Below are 13,333 nucleotides of genomic sequence, written 5' to 3'. Positions count from 1 at the left end.
ATGTCGAATTGTATGACCAATGTTCCCGTCATTACAAATCCAACTCCAAAAAGGACATTGCCTGGAGAGCCATAGCTCTGGAGATTGGCTCTTCAGGTGAGAATTCCACAATGGTGGACTAAGTAGGTTACCCAAACCATTAACCATAATGGGAAATAGACGAAATCAGTCACATACAGTATAACCACACCATGTAGGTAGAAACCAGATTACTTGTAATATTTTTTTTTTTATTTAAGGCAAGGCAACCTCATTTATATAGCACTTTACATACATGAGGCAGACTCAAAGTCCTTCATATAGAAATACAATAAATATACAATACAATAAAATAGATAGGCTAAGTAGAAGAAAACACAGGCAAAGTTCAAAAATGCATTGTCATGTATTAACTGTCTCTCAGGGTTTAAGGAAAAATAACATAAGTGTCTCGAGCACGCAAATAAAATAGACTGCAGAGTCCAGCACAGCAAAAATATCACTATTTATCCCGAGGGATCAGATATATGTATGTATACACGTATATATTGTGGCAACCCGCTCCTCGAATGAGCCGGGTTCCAGGTATAAATCACGCTTGGCAGTGAGGGTTTAGCCGATCACGGCATTTATTACAGACAACTTAAATCATATAAGGTACTCGCGGTCTCTAGGGCCTCCGTGGGCCTCTATGGAGGTAGATTTGTGTCTTTATTATGCAATCAAAAATAATAGGTTTGAGAGCAAAACTTTCCACACTGCAATCAAAAAATAGATTTGAGAGCAAAACTATCGACACTGCAATCAAAAAATGTTTTATTGCAAGATAAATTAATGTGATAAAAAAAATATTAATGGGAATCCAAAAGTTTTGTTTGCAAACCCAAAAGTTTTGTTTGCGAATCAAAAAGCTTTGCTTGCGAATCCTGAAGTTTTGCTTGCGAATCCAAAAGCTTTGCTTGCTGTTGAGCTGAATCTCGTGGGCGGGACCTACGCCAAAAGATGTAAGACACGTCTCTATTGGCCAGTCTCGATCGGAGTGACAGCTTGGCAACATCCACAGTTAGTAACGAGAGAGGGAGTTCTATTTCATGTAGGCTACGCCGTCTAGGCTTCGCCTTATGGGCTTGTCCCGTGCGCGCGCTTGCGTGCCCTGAAAATCCCGTAGGCCTCCCTGTCAGCCGACAAGGAGACCATGGCAGAGGAGAGCAGGGCGATGTTGTTGACCGCCGCCGCGGATTGAGAGGCACAAACGAACAGGCCGACAATCTGCTTCTGGAGGCGGTCGGGGGGCAGCGGCTTTTCGGATGTTGCCAAGCTGTCACTCCGATCGAGACTGGCCAATAGAGACGTGTCTATCATCTTTTGGCGTAGGTCCCGCCCACGAGATTCAGCTCAACAACAAGCAAAGCTTTTGGATTCGCAAGCAAAACTTTAGGATTCGCAAACAAAGCTTTTTGATTCGCAAACAAAACTTTTGGATTCGCAAACAAAACTTTTGGGTTTGCAAACAAAACTTTTGGATTCCCATTAATATTTTTTTTATCACATTAATTTATCTTGCAATAAAACATTTTTTGATTGCCGTGTCGATAGTTTTGCTTTCAAATCTATTTTTTGATTGCAGTGTGGAAAGTTTTGCTCTCAAACCTATTATTTTTGATTGCATAATAAAGACACAAATCTACCGCCATAGGCCTCTAGGATAGGGCTGGCTCGGCCCTTGCTGTCTCCGTCACTCGTCGGCCCTTTCCGTCTGCTCCCGAGTGCCTTTTAAAGTCTTTCCCTGGCTGTGTCCAGCCAGGTGTCTCCCATCCCGCTGATTGGGGTTCGGTTGGTGCTCTCCGTCGCCGGCTGGTGGGTGACGGTGGTATCGGCCATCCCGGACCAACCCCCGGACCCAAACCCTTCGTCTTCTCCCTGCCCGCCTACGGCGCAGCAGAAGAAGGGCAACCACCCTCTGTCTGGCAACAATTGTTCTGTTGAAATAAAAAAAACTCAATAAAATGTAAAATAGCTTGTGTTCAATTAAAATGGATAACTACTGTCTGCATACATGTAAATGTGTGGCTATGTTAAGGCTATATAGATGGATAGATATCTACTTTATTTGTCCCAATGGGGACCAATAAAGCCATCCAGTAGCTCAATACAATAAATATACACACAATAACAATTGGCCTTAAAAGGTGACTGCACTATATACAAAAAAGGCTTAATAGAAGGTCCTGCACTTATTGAGATGGTTGATGCAGTAGATGAATAATTGCAAAATATAAAATATATAAGAAATGACAGTAAATAAAACGATAAAGTGCACTACAAACTAAGTTGGTAGATCTGCTGCTTGAAAACATACTTTCACTGCGCAGATTATACATTTTTTCAAATTATTCAGCAAAAAAGATGGAAACTAATTAAACTAGGATACAATAGGCTACTCACCCATTGGCCTAAACACACCGGCGCCGAAGCGCAGCGGCGCGCATTTCACGTGCCGCCTGAGAAGTATAAAAGCAGGAAGTCACCTGTCAATCAACCGCAACAAAGAGACGAAACGCCATAAATGAGTAGCCTACGTAGCCTAGTTTATTTATTTTCCATATTTTTTGGCTGAATAATTTGAAAAATGTATAATCTGCGCAGTGAAAGTATTTTTCCAAGCAGCAGATTTATCAACATAGTTTGTAGGGCACTTTATCGTTATATTTACTGTCATTATTTTATATTGTGCAATTATTTATTTTATATTGTGCAATTATTCATCTACTGCATCAACAATCTCCATAAGTGCAAGACCTTCTATTAAGCCTTTTTAGTATATAGTGCAGTCACCTTTTAAGGCCAATTGTTAGTGTGTATTTATTGTATTGAACTCCTGGATGGCTTTATTGGTCCCAATGATGGCTTTATTGGTCCCCATTGGGACCAATAAAGTAGCTATCTATCTATCCATCTATATAGCCTTAACATAGCCACACATTTACATGTATGCAGCCAGTAGTTATCCATTTTAATTGAGCAAGCTCTTTTACATTTTATTGAGTTTTTTTTATTTCAACAGAACAAATAACTGTTGCCAGACAGAGGGTGGCTGCCCTTCTTCTGCTGCGCAGTAGGCGGGCAAGGAGAAGACGAAGGGTTTGGGTGCACCCCATCAATGAACGGAGACAAGAACAGGGGGTATACCACAATCTGGTCCAGGAGCTCTGTGTAGATCCTGAGAGGCACGCCAATATTTAAATTCGCCACTAGGAAGTGTGCAATGGCAGAACCGTATGGAGTAGTCATGATGACCTATAATCTAGTTATTATCCCTCTCTGGTATACCTGCATATATATGTATATACTTTTTTTTATCCCTCGGGATAAATACAGTGATGTTATTGCTGTGCTGGATTCAGTAGCCAGTGTATTCTATTTGAGGGCTCGAGACAGTTATTTTCCCTTAAATCCAGAGAGACAGTTAATACATGATCTGATACCAGAGAGACAGTTAATACATGACAATTCATTTTTGAGCTTTGCCTGTGTTTTTCTTTTACTTATCTATTTTATTGTATGAGTGTTTCTATGTGAAGCACTTTGAGTCTGCTTCATGCATGAAAAGTGCTATATAAATGAAGTTGCCTTGCCTTACATAAAAATATATATATTACAAGTAATCTGGTTTCTACCTACATGGTGTGATTATATGTGACTTGATTTAGTCTATTTCCCATTATGGTTAATGGTTTGGGTACTTAGTCCACCATTGTGGAATTCTCACCTGAAGAGCCAATCTCCAGAGCTATGGCTCGCCAGGCAATGTCCTTTTTGGAGTTGTCTTTGTAATGACGGGAACTTTGGTAACACAATTCGACATATTTTTCCACCTCGACGACCAGTCTCTCATCATCAATTCTCGTAATAGTCGGTGCCGGTGTGGGCTAGTACATCCGGAATAATGGGGGCAGACTTTTTGACACGCCGCTTCAGCGCCGGTGTGTTTAGGCCTTTGGTTCATTCTGACAGCTCATTGGTCAATGGGCAGCAGCTCATTTGCATTAAAGCTACAGACACCAGAAACAGCACATTCTGAAGGGACAGAAACTGTCACGCTCTACTGAAGAGGCTGGCAGATTAGAACCCAAAAGCACGACTTAGAGACAAGCAAATTACAATGATGTTCTGGTTTACTTTGTCAACCAAATCAGCAGGGACGAGGCGGGGAACGTAGTCGGGGACGGGCAGGATCGGGAAACCGGGTCGGGAGATAGGCGAATTGCTGTAGACTTGCATGAACAAAACAGCGAAGACAATCTGACACCAGGTGAACAGTGTTCAGCTAATTTATAGCCTCCACTAATCACCTGATGCAGCCCAGCTGCGAGGGGTGAATGAATAGAGTAGTGAAGGAGGCGTGGCAGACAGACCGTGACAGAAACAGAGGGGAATAGCGGAAGGCGAGATTTTCTTTCCTAAAAGCTATTTCCAGCTTCAAAAACATGTTTTCTGGAACTCATATACTATGTTTACTTGTTTGGAAAAAAACCTAATATGTCTCCTTTAAAATCATAATTTCACTGTTCATTCAACACTTGGTGTTCCTAGTGTACTAGTTTAAAGCTTTGAGGTCAAACCACTTTGCAGGATCATCTGGCTGAGAGGCTGTGAAGTTTCATGAGGCGTCATCTCGACACCAGTTAATGGATGTAGGATGTAAGGATGTGTTACTGTTGTGTTTACATTATCATTCCATTATCATTAGAGATACATATATAGTAAGGTGTTTTGTTATAATAATATCGTGTGTGTGTGTGTGTGTGTGTGTGTGTGTGTGTGTGTGTGTGTGTGTGTGTGTGTGTGTGTGTGTGTGTGTGTGTGTGTGTGTGTGTGTGTCATCTGAAATATATTTAATTTAATTGACTGATGACAATTTCATTCTTGGAGAGCATCCGTGCGTGTGTGACGTGGCGGAGGGGGGGAGACAGACCGTGTTTGTGTTTTGAGAGAGAGAGAGAGAGAGAGAGAGAGAGACAGAGAGAGAGAGAGAGGGTGTGTGACAGAGAGACTTGGTTCCTTTATGTGTTGTTCTTTAACATCTCTGCGCTGCCCTTACATCATTGATTCGTGGTGATCATAACCCGAGGTAAAGTGCTAGTGTTGTAACGTTATGATGATCAGTTGTCAGTGGGGTTAGCTTGTTGATGTTTTGGCTACACTGTAATGTCTAATGTTTTTGATTGTTGATATGACACGCTATTAAACATAACGTTGTACTATCGGATACGATTATCTAACCTTGAATTGACATGTAGCTCACATGGTTTTTGTCTGTTGGTGTCACATTAATCAGGTCAGTGGGTGGATTGCTAACGCTTAATGCTAACAGGCTAACGTAAATGTGAGGGGATCGGACCCAATTAGACCCTGAAACCACTAAAACAGGTGCTGGTCTGATATGGATCAACACACACAGCTGTACATGTACAGACGTTGTTTGGCTATGTGCCTGTGACACATTGCAGCCCCGTTGTATTGTCAACATGCTAGTTAGCGGAATGACAACAACACGCTATGTAGCCGGTATTTATAAGCTAGCCGATAGCTATCAGCTACCCGATTGCTAAAAGCTATCTGGTAGCTGTCAGCTAGCCTATAGCTATCAGCTAGCCAGACAACAAAACAAACTGGAAAACGGCCTCTATAACTTCAACATAAATGCCAGCCTCGAGGTTTGATGTGGCTATGGGTTTATTATATCCGTGTTAACCTCTCAGACCTTATTGTTTATCAATGCTGTAATACGATGGTTGATTTACTTTTTTTAAAAAATCTTAATTTTGCTAACAACCAATTTATTTTGCGGCTGTCACAAATTAAGTTCTGGCCAATCAAATGGCTAAAAATATGTATGGCCAAGGCGTTAATATTATTCACATTTTCTCTACACGTGTCAAGAGACACGTAGACAACGTTACATATATCTTTATTCAGTTGCATTATATATACATTGTACAAGAGTAACCACCAACTAACCATTGAGATACACTATCGACTTCCACAGAACTTCACAACAGTGATATGCACATGTGTTGCTTATGTTTGAATTACTCATAGGCTAGTCATTTTAAAAAAAAAAGACCTACAATGTTTTAACATCGTCCCTATAACTGGCTTTAAAAGGAAACCACAATGACATTAAATCACGATAACTATCTGACAGACCATTAAATTCCTATTTTATCACAGGTGGTGGAATATCACGTGTGTTTATAATTGTGAAGCCAATTGTTTGCGACGATGCCTAAAGCCCAGTTCAGACCAAAGATTCTCCTCGAATAGAGATCCTAGCAAACGTTTAATTTCAGGAGAATTACCCACATATTACTCTATTTTTCGCATTAAAAGTATATTATCAATTAGAAATTTCAATATTTTGGTTATAAGGAAAAAATACAGATTGAATGTTTATTAGCTTGAGATGACCCAAGAAAATAACTAGTTTTCTAGTTGTTATTTCGTTATCATGCCTTTTATATTTGAAATATTTTTTGGCTTGTGTCTTCTCTTTCCTTTATTTAAATTCTTACTACATGTTCTACTATTAAGAAAGCAAATGTCTGCTCAAATGAAAATATCTCGACAGGAAGGTGAAAATGCATCCGGTCAAACATTTAAAATAATGCATGTTATTTTCTTAATATTTTGCCTCTCACTGTTTAGCCAAGTCTGATACAGGACCCAAGGCGATCTGTTTAGATGGCCAATCGCGGAGGAGCTACGAGACCCAATGGGCCTAATTCGGCAAACAAGATTTGCCAGTTTAAGTTGGTCCTGCTCGGGGAGTCTGCGGTTGGCAAGTCCAGTCTTGTGCTTCGCTTTGTCAAAGGACAGTTCCATGAGTTTCAGGAGAGTACAATAGGAGGTAAGCCGCACACTATTTGATAGAACCTGGGAGGGGGTTAAATATTTTACAGATGAATTGTGGTAATTGTATATCATTTTGTATATTTAACTATGACTGTAAATGTTGGAGGACTGAGATGTGTGATAGGATGGAGATATCTTTTTCAAATTAAAAAATATTGAGTATGTGCTGAACTTTTCTGCTGAAACTTTTCCACATAATAGTTATGCGGCGATTTATGGAGTTTGTCGTCATAGCCATACCCTCCTTTTTTTTTCGTTCACCAATCTTCATTGAAATCTCATTGTCTTCTGTCTTTCTTCTTCAGCTGCGTTTCTGACCCAGACCGTCTGTCTGGATGACACGACGGTGAAGTTTGAGATCTGGGACACGGCCGGCCAGGAGCGATACCACAGCCTGGCACCCATGTATTACCGGGGCGCACAGGCCGCCATCGTAGTCTACGACATCACCAACGAGGTACGTTCATGCCTTCACATTTTTATTTTATGAGATTTTATTCTCTTCTTTTTGTCGCAACGTATGTTGCATGCTCCTCGGCTCAGACTGTTCAACTACTAAATGAGGGCAATTGTATTTGGGGGGAAAAAAGGGAGACGCAAAGAACAGGGGAATTACTGACAAAGGGACATTTCCCAGATTCTACTCGCATGTCTCCCTAACAAAGTTACGTAGTTACGTGGTTCCAGTGCTGGCTGAGGTTACCTACAGCGCTTTTGTCAACATTAGCTTACTACTTATCAGTGATTATCTTTAGTACGTGTACAGATACATTTACTTTATTGATCGACGTGGAATTTATTTGGTGCAAAATATGCTAAAGGTCTTTGCAAGGAGAAACCCTGTGAGAGATTCACTTCTAACAGGGAACCTCTCTCCCTCGTTCACTGTGTGGTTGTGTGTGTCTATAGGAGTCCTTTGCTCGGGCTAAGAACTGGGTAAAGGAGTTGCAGAGACAAGCAAGCCCCAACATTGTGATTGCCCTGTCGGGTAACAAGGCTGACCTCGCCAGCAAGAGAACCGTAGACTTCCAGGTCTGAACAAATATTTGCCCCTCACCATTGTCTCAACAAGGATTTTCTTCTTTACTATTTAGTCATTTAGTCATTTCTCATTGGCTTTGTGTAGACCCCTCGCACACATTTATATTTATTCTTTTTTGAGGGCCGCAGTAGTTATATCCATTAGGGCCCGACCGATATTGATTTTTGAGTGCCGATGCCGATTATTTTCAGAGAAAAATTACGATTTAATCGGCCGATTAAAAAAAAAAAAAAAGAAAAAAAAAAAAGCATATAAAACGTAGTTTTTGATACCTTAAATATACTTTAAACACTTTTGACGAATATGTGAATTGAATGCAGAACCTTTGAGTGTTTTAGAATACATTTACAGTCAAAAATGAGTAATGTAAAATAAATAACTAACTCCCAATGTGCTGCGCTCGTGAGCAGTGACTAACACGTGCGTGCTGAGCAGTATGGTCTCACCGTTAGGGTCTACAGTATAACAAATGAACATGGCCTGGGACCTAAAGAAAAACAGGCACAACATGCTCAAACAACGCGTCTTGTGTACATTGGTGAGGTGAGCGCGCAGCTGCCTGAGCGAGCGTGCTTTCATGTTGTACGGTAAAATTCAATCTCCTCTTTTTTACTCCAGCTAAAGTTGTTAGTTACCAAGGCGAGTAGGAGCGCAATCTGCAGGATACTAAGCGCAATAACATTTAAAAAAATAAATAAAAAAATAAATAAAAAATCGGTTGTAATCTGCGTCTTTTTGGCCGATGCCGATTATTTTCAAAAAGGCTATAATCGGCCGATTAAATCGGCAGGCCGATGAATCGGTCGGGCCCTAATATCCATACACATGTTTGGGCAATGATTTATATGTTGTGTGCGTGTATTTAATCTTAATATCTGCCTTTGTGTTTGTTATTGCTTGAAAGCAGCTGTCAAGCAAATATATAATTGGTGTGTTTTGACAGGAAGCCCAGTCGTATGCAGATGACAACAGTTTACTCTTCATGGAGACGTCAGCCAAGACCTCTATGAATGTGAACGAGATCTTTATGGCTATCGGTGCGTTTTACTGAATACTTACTTTTTTTTTTCTGATTGTACGTAATCTGCTTATTCCTTGAAGCTTGATGAATGGCTGTTGTACACTAGGGGTAATTGTTCAATATCATGGTTAATGGTCTTATTGGTATCCCATAGTTATTAAAGCAAGATTAGATTAAGATTAGTGATGAGTGATAAATTACACAAATATTGACGGCAGCGAAAAGGGTTTGTAGGGTATCATACCTTTTTTAGATGACCATATGTTTAATGCAACGATGCTCAAGAGGTGGACTTTTTTTGAAATCATAAGCATATATAGATGTATGTAGATAGATTGATTGATAGATAGACGGACAGATAGATATCAACAAACTAACCAATACACAATATTTGTGATTGTTCTCATTCATTTGCTATTTGTTTGCATGTGTATTTGTGTCTGTTTGCTCCTCAGCTAAGAGATTGCCCAAGAGCGAGCCGCAGCCGGTTGGGGCGACCGGCGGGCGTAACCGGGGTGTGGACCTGACGGAGGCAGCACAGCCGGCCAAGGCCCCGTGCTGCAGTACCTAACGTGTTACAGCTGCCGCTGCCGCTGCCTAACTCCCATCCAACCCTCACTGTCTCCTCTCGTCTAGTAGTAACTAACGAGACCCCCATTTTCCTCTCCTTCTCATCCATCCATGACCCAAAACGCCTCTGCACAGTTCCCAACCTGACTCGTCTGAGTCGTCTTTCCAACGCTGGTCTGCACACAAGTCCTTCCAAACTCTTCTCTGCAGTAACCATTGCAATGGCCCGACTGTGAATTCAAAAAAGTGCCCCCCTTCAGCTTTTCCATCCCTCTCCCTCCCTCACCCTACCAGTGTCTTTCGATTGTTTGACTGTTGCGTTTGGATATTGGCTCCGCCCTTGCCTTCTCTCTTACCTGTCTGTTTGTAATCCCAGGTGGAGCTGAGAGGCAAGGCACTGCTTATTTTCTCCAATATAATTTTAACTTTTTGGTTTGGTAAGAAGAGTTAACGCATGTATATTTAGGAGTGCTGAAGTGAAAAGAAAAAGTATGAAAATGTAACATCTTTGAAGTCTTGAGAAAAAAGAAAAAGGAAAATTATGAAATACCTCTTGGCTTAAAAGTGCTCTCAACAGAATGGGAACATTTTTTTAAAATCCAAGACTTCTTCCTGCCCACCGATGTCTGGACAGACGCGGCACCAGGTTCTCCTGTTCTGCCTGCCGAGATCAAACATAGCACAGGGGTCCCCGGACCCTCCTTCCTAATGCCTTCACCAGCCCATCCATAAGGATCCATCCATTCCCCTCTTGTGTCTGCTTCCATGGTCCCTAGTGGCGTTGTGCAATGTCTTGCAGTGTTCCTCACTCTGACTTCAGTGTCTGCAAGGACCCTTGAGATGTGACATGATTTCCCCCCCCCCCCCCCCCCTCAAATATCAACCTCTCTCGCGCATGCTTGCACTCTTTCAAGAGACACAGGGAGTCCTTGAGTCTAACACCCAAGCAGTGACGGCATCTGCTTGTCTCCTAATTATGCAACCCCACTTATCCACCGGTAGTTAGGAGAGGAGTGTACGACATTCACACCTTGCATCGACTGCTTTCCATAATTCTCCTCTAGACACGTTCTGTAATGGGGGTCAGGTTGTTCAAACAAGAGGCTCGACCGTTACTTGTCTCCGTAATTTCTCCTTAAGCAGACCTTGGCTTGTTTTCTGACGAGTTCCTTGAAGTGTGCATCTTTTTTTTGCTGCCTGGTAAGATGATGACTAGGATGGTGTTGAGGCTTTGGGCATATTCCTACTTTGAGTCGAAAATAAGTTGTGATTTTCTTTTTTCTTTTTATAGAAGGTGCTTTAGACACTGCTGTGTGCCACCATATGCAGGGGTGACCTGGGATGTTCATATGGTAATTACTTCTGTACACACACACGCACTGACACGCGCACAGCCATTTGCACATGCAGATCCAACATGGAGACCGTAGAAACCCCTACCCTTCCTCTTCAATCCATTTTGAGACACCTTTGTACATAACACATGATTAAATATACATACACACCCTGTTATATATATATATATATATATATATATATATATATATATATATATATATATATATATAATTGTGCACAAACCTGCATTCGTTTCCTGCATTCTTCTCCCCCCCACCCCCCCCACACTGTTACATTAGACACGCAAAATATCCAGTCAGTAACCTTTTTGAACGGTTTGTCTTACTCATGCCTTGCACTAATGACGCTCATGGATATATCTTGTCATAATTACAGCCAGTGTGATATAAATATATATATACATATATAAATAATATACTGTAAATAGGGTGTTGCAATGTAGTCTACTTTTTTTTCAAATTTGCAATTGATAGGACTAATGCTTGCTAGGGAGTTGTCCGGAAGTTCATTGAAAAAATGTAATACTTGTACAGTTTGTGGTTAAAAAACAAAACCGGTTTGGTCTAGGTGTGGAGTTTTGTTGCGATTATTAATTTTTTTCCCCACACAAATGGTTAAATTATAATCAATGGTGGTCTTTATAAATGTCTTTAATGCTATTAACAAAAACATGAAATAGCTTTTATGGTCTGTCTTGTACTTTTTCTCCCAAAAAAGAAAGAGATTATATTTCAACGTTTGGTCTTCTCATTTGTTTGTTTAACGTCTTTCTCTCACATTTCACTATATTTGGTTCCCCTTTTTGGTATCAGACAAGCAAAGAGAACTTAAGATAAAACTTCACATCCAGAGTGGGAGGATGTAGTTTGCCAATAATGTCTGTATATTTCTGACTGTTGGAACAGTCTTCACCCGAGATCGAAGAGACACTGGTGCATCATGGGGAATGAAATTAACATGTAGTAGGGTATATATATATAAATATACGTCGTACGTATTTCGTTTTTTGCTGTGGACAATAAATTGCAGCCGAAAACATAAAAATGCAAGCATTTTACAAAAATGTATGTAATGACCAAATAAATACTGAAATAAATGTGATCATTCATTATTGAATTTGGGATTTTAATCTATGTGTGAGGGTAAGTCTGGGAGTGTGAAAATTAGCAAGCAAAGTGAATTTCCTCCTTGTGCTTCTAAAATAAATACTAGGAGTGTAATAAATCTTTCATTTGTCCTTGAGTTGAGGAACACTGTCTTTATGTAATCAATGTGATGACAGTTCTATCTTGCTTTAGTGATGTCTATAAGAGGTCAATGACGTGTCTTAACATGATTTATAACTAGAAAATGCATTTCCTGCAGAAAAAGTTGATTGCTGTAGTGCAAAGTGAGGTTGAATAATGTTTGAGTAAAGCCACATAGTTTACGACCTAAAGAAATGTTAAATGGCTTAAATCAAGTGAAGGATCTAAATGGGGTAAACATGCACAACATTTAAACATTTTAAAATGGTTGGAAACAAATAAAGTGAAGAGTTAAACAAATAGCTAATGTGATCCAAGTTTGAATATATTTGAGATAAAATATAGAATAGGTGAGCTGTTCCGAGTGTGTGTGTGTGGTACTTAGAAAAGTATGTTATTGACCTTATTCCTTCACATCTAGTAAATCGAAATAAGCTCACAAAAAGATTGAGGCTTATAACGTTGGACTCCTTTGAGTCTCTGCTTTCATATGGCATATCGTTTATGCATTGTTTTTAGCATTTAGTTGACTTCCATTGTAGATACAATAATATTTAAAAAATAGAATATCTTAGAAAGTTGGAATTGAGTGTCTAGGTGAAAAATTGTGGAAGGAGTAGGGTCCCGAAGTCTGTAGAAAGAAGGAATTTATGAATAAAGCTTAAGAAGAAAAATAGTTGAGTACTGCATGCAGCACTCACCTAATAGCATACTTTTCCAAGACTCACACTCTCTCTCTCTCTCTCTATCAGAATAGCACAGCTATTCTATATTTGATCTCAAATGCATTCAAACTCTTTCACTTGATCTATTTGTTTTACTCTTCGGTTTATTGGTTTCCAACCCTTTTATAGTTGGAAACCATAAAATGGTGTGCATTTAAATGGTGCGCATGTTTACCTTCTTTACTCCATATAGGCTCTACTCAAATCCCTTCACTTAATTCATGCCATTCAACCTTCCTTTACGTCTGTGACTTTAGTAGCCTAAAACATTTATAGCCTCCCTTTGCACTACAGCACTGACAGCATTTTCTGCAGGAAATACTTTTTCTAGTTAAATATGAAACCTAATACTCATTTAAGGCTGATGACTGATTCATCAATGTGCATTGATTGCTTTTGAACAATGATTAAGTTATTTCCATCGTTACATTTGACCTTGAATTCCTGTAATAAACACATTTCTCTGACCTCTCCC

At 40.1% G+C, this 13,333-nt stretch overlaps 1 protein-coding gene across 1 annotated transcript; it reads left to right on the top strand.

Annotated features, from left to right (window-relative positions):
* The first annotated feature begins 4,922 nt into the window (after window positions 1–4,922).
* Window positions 4,923–12,002, top strand: LOC115535339 (ras-related protein Rab-5A). Its single transcript, XM_030346389.1, has 6 exons — window positions 4,923–5,110; window positions 6,688–6,889; window positions 7,200–7,351; window positions 7,804–7,926; window positions 8,880–8,973; window positions 9,413–12,002. The coding sequence occupies exons 2-6, from the start codon at window positions 6,724–6,726 to the stop codon at window positions 9,526–9,528; spliced, it is 651 nt and encodes a 216-aa protein (XP_030202249.1). The 5' UTR covers window positions 4,923–5,110; window positions 6,688–6,723; the 3' UTR covers window positions 9,529–12,002.
* Window positions 12,003–13,333: the final 1,331 nt, after the last annotated feature.

The sequence above is a fragment of the Gadus morhua genome, chromosome 22, assembly GCF_902167405.1.
Source record: "Gadus morhua chromosome 22, gadMor3.0, whole genome shotgun sequence".
NCBI lineage: Eukaryota > Metazoa > Chordata > Actinopteri > Gadiformes > Gadidae > Gadus > Gadus morhua.
Note: the sequence above shows the minus strand (reverse complement) of the source record. Positions and strands in the feature narration are given on the sequence as shown.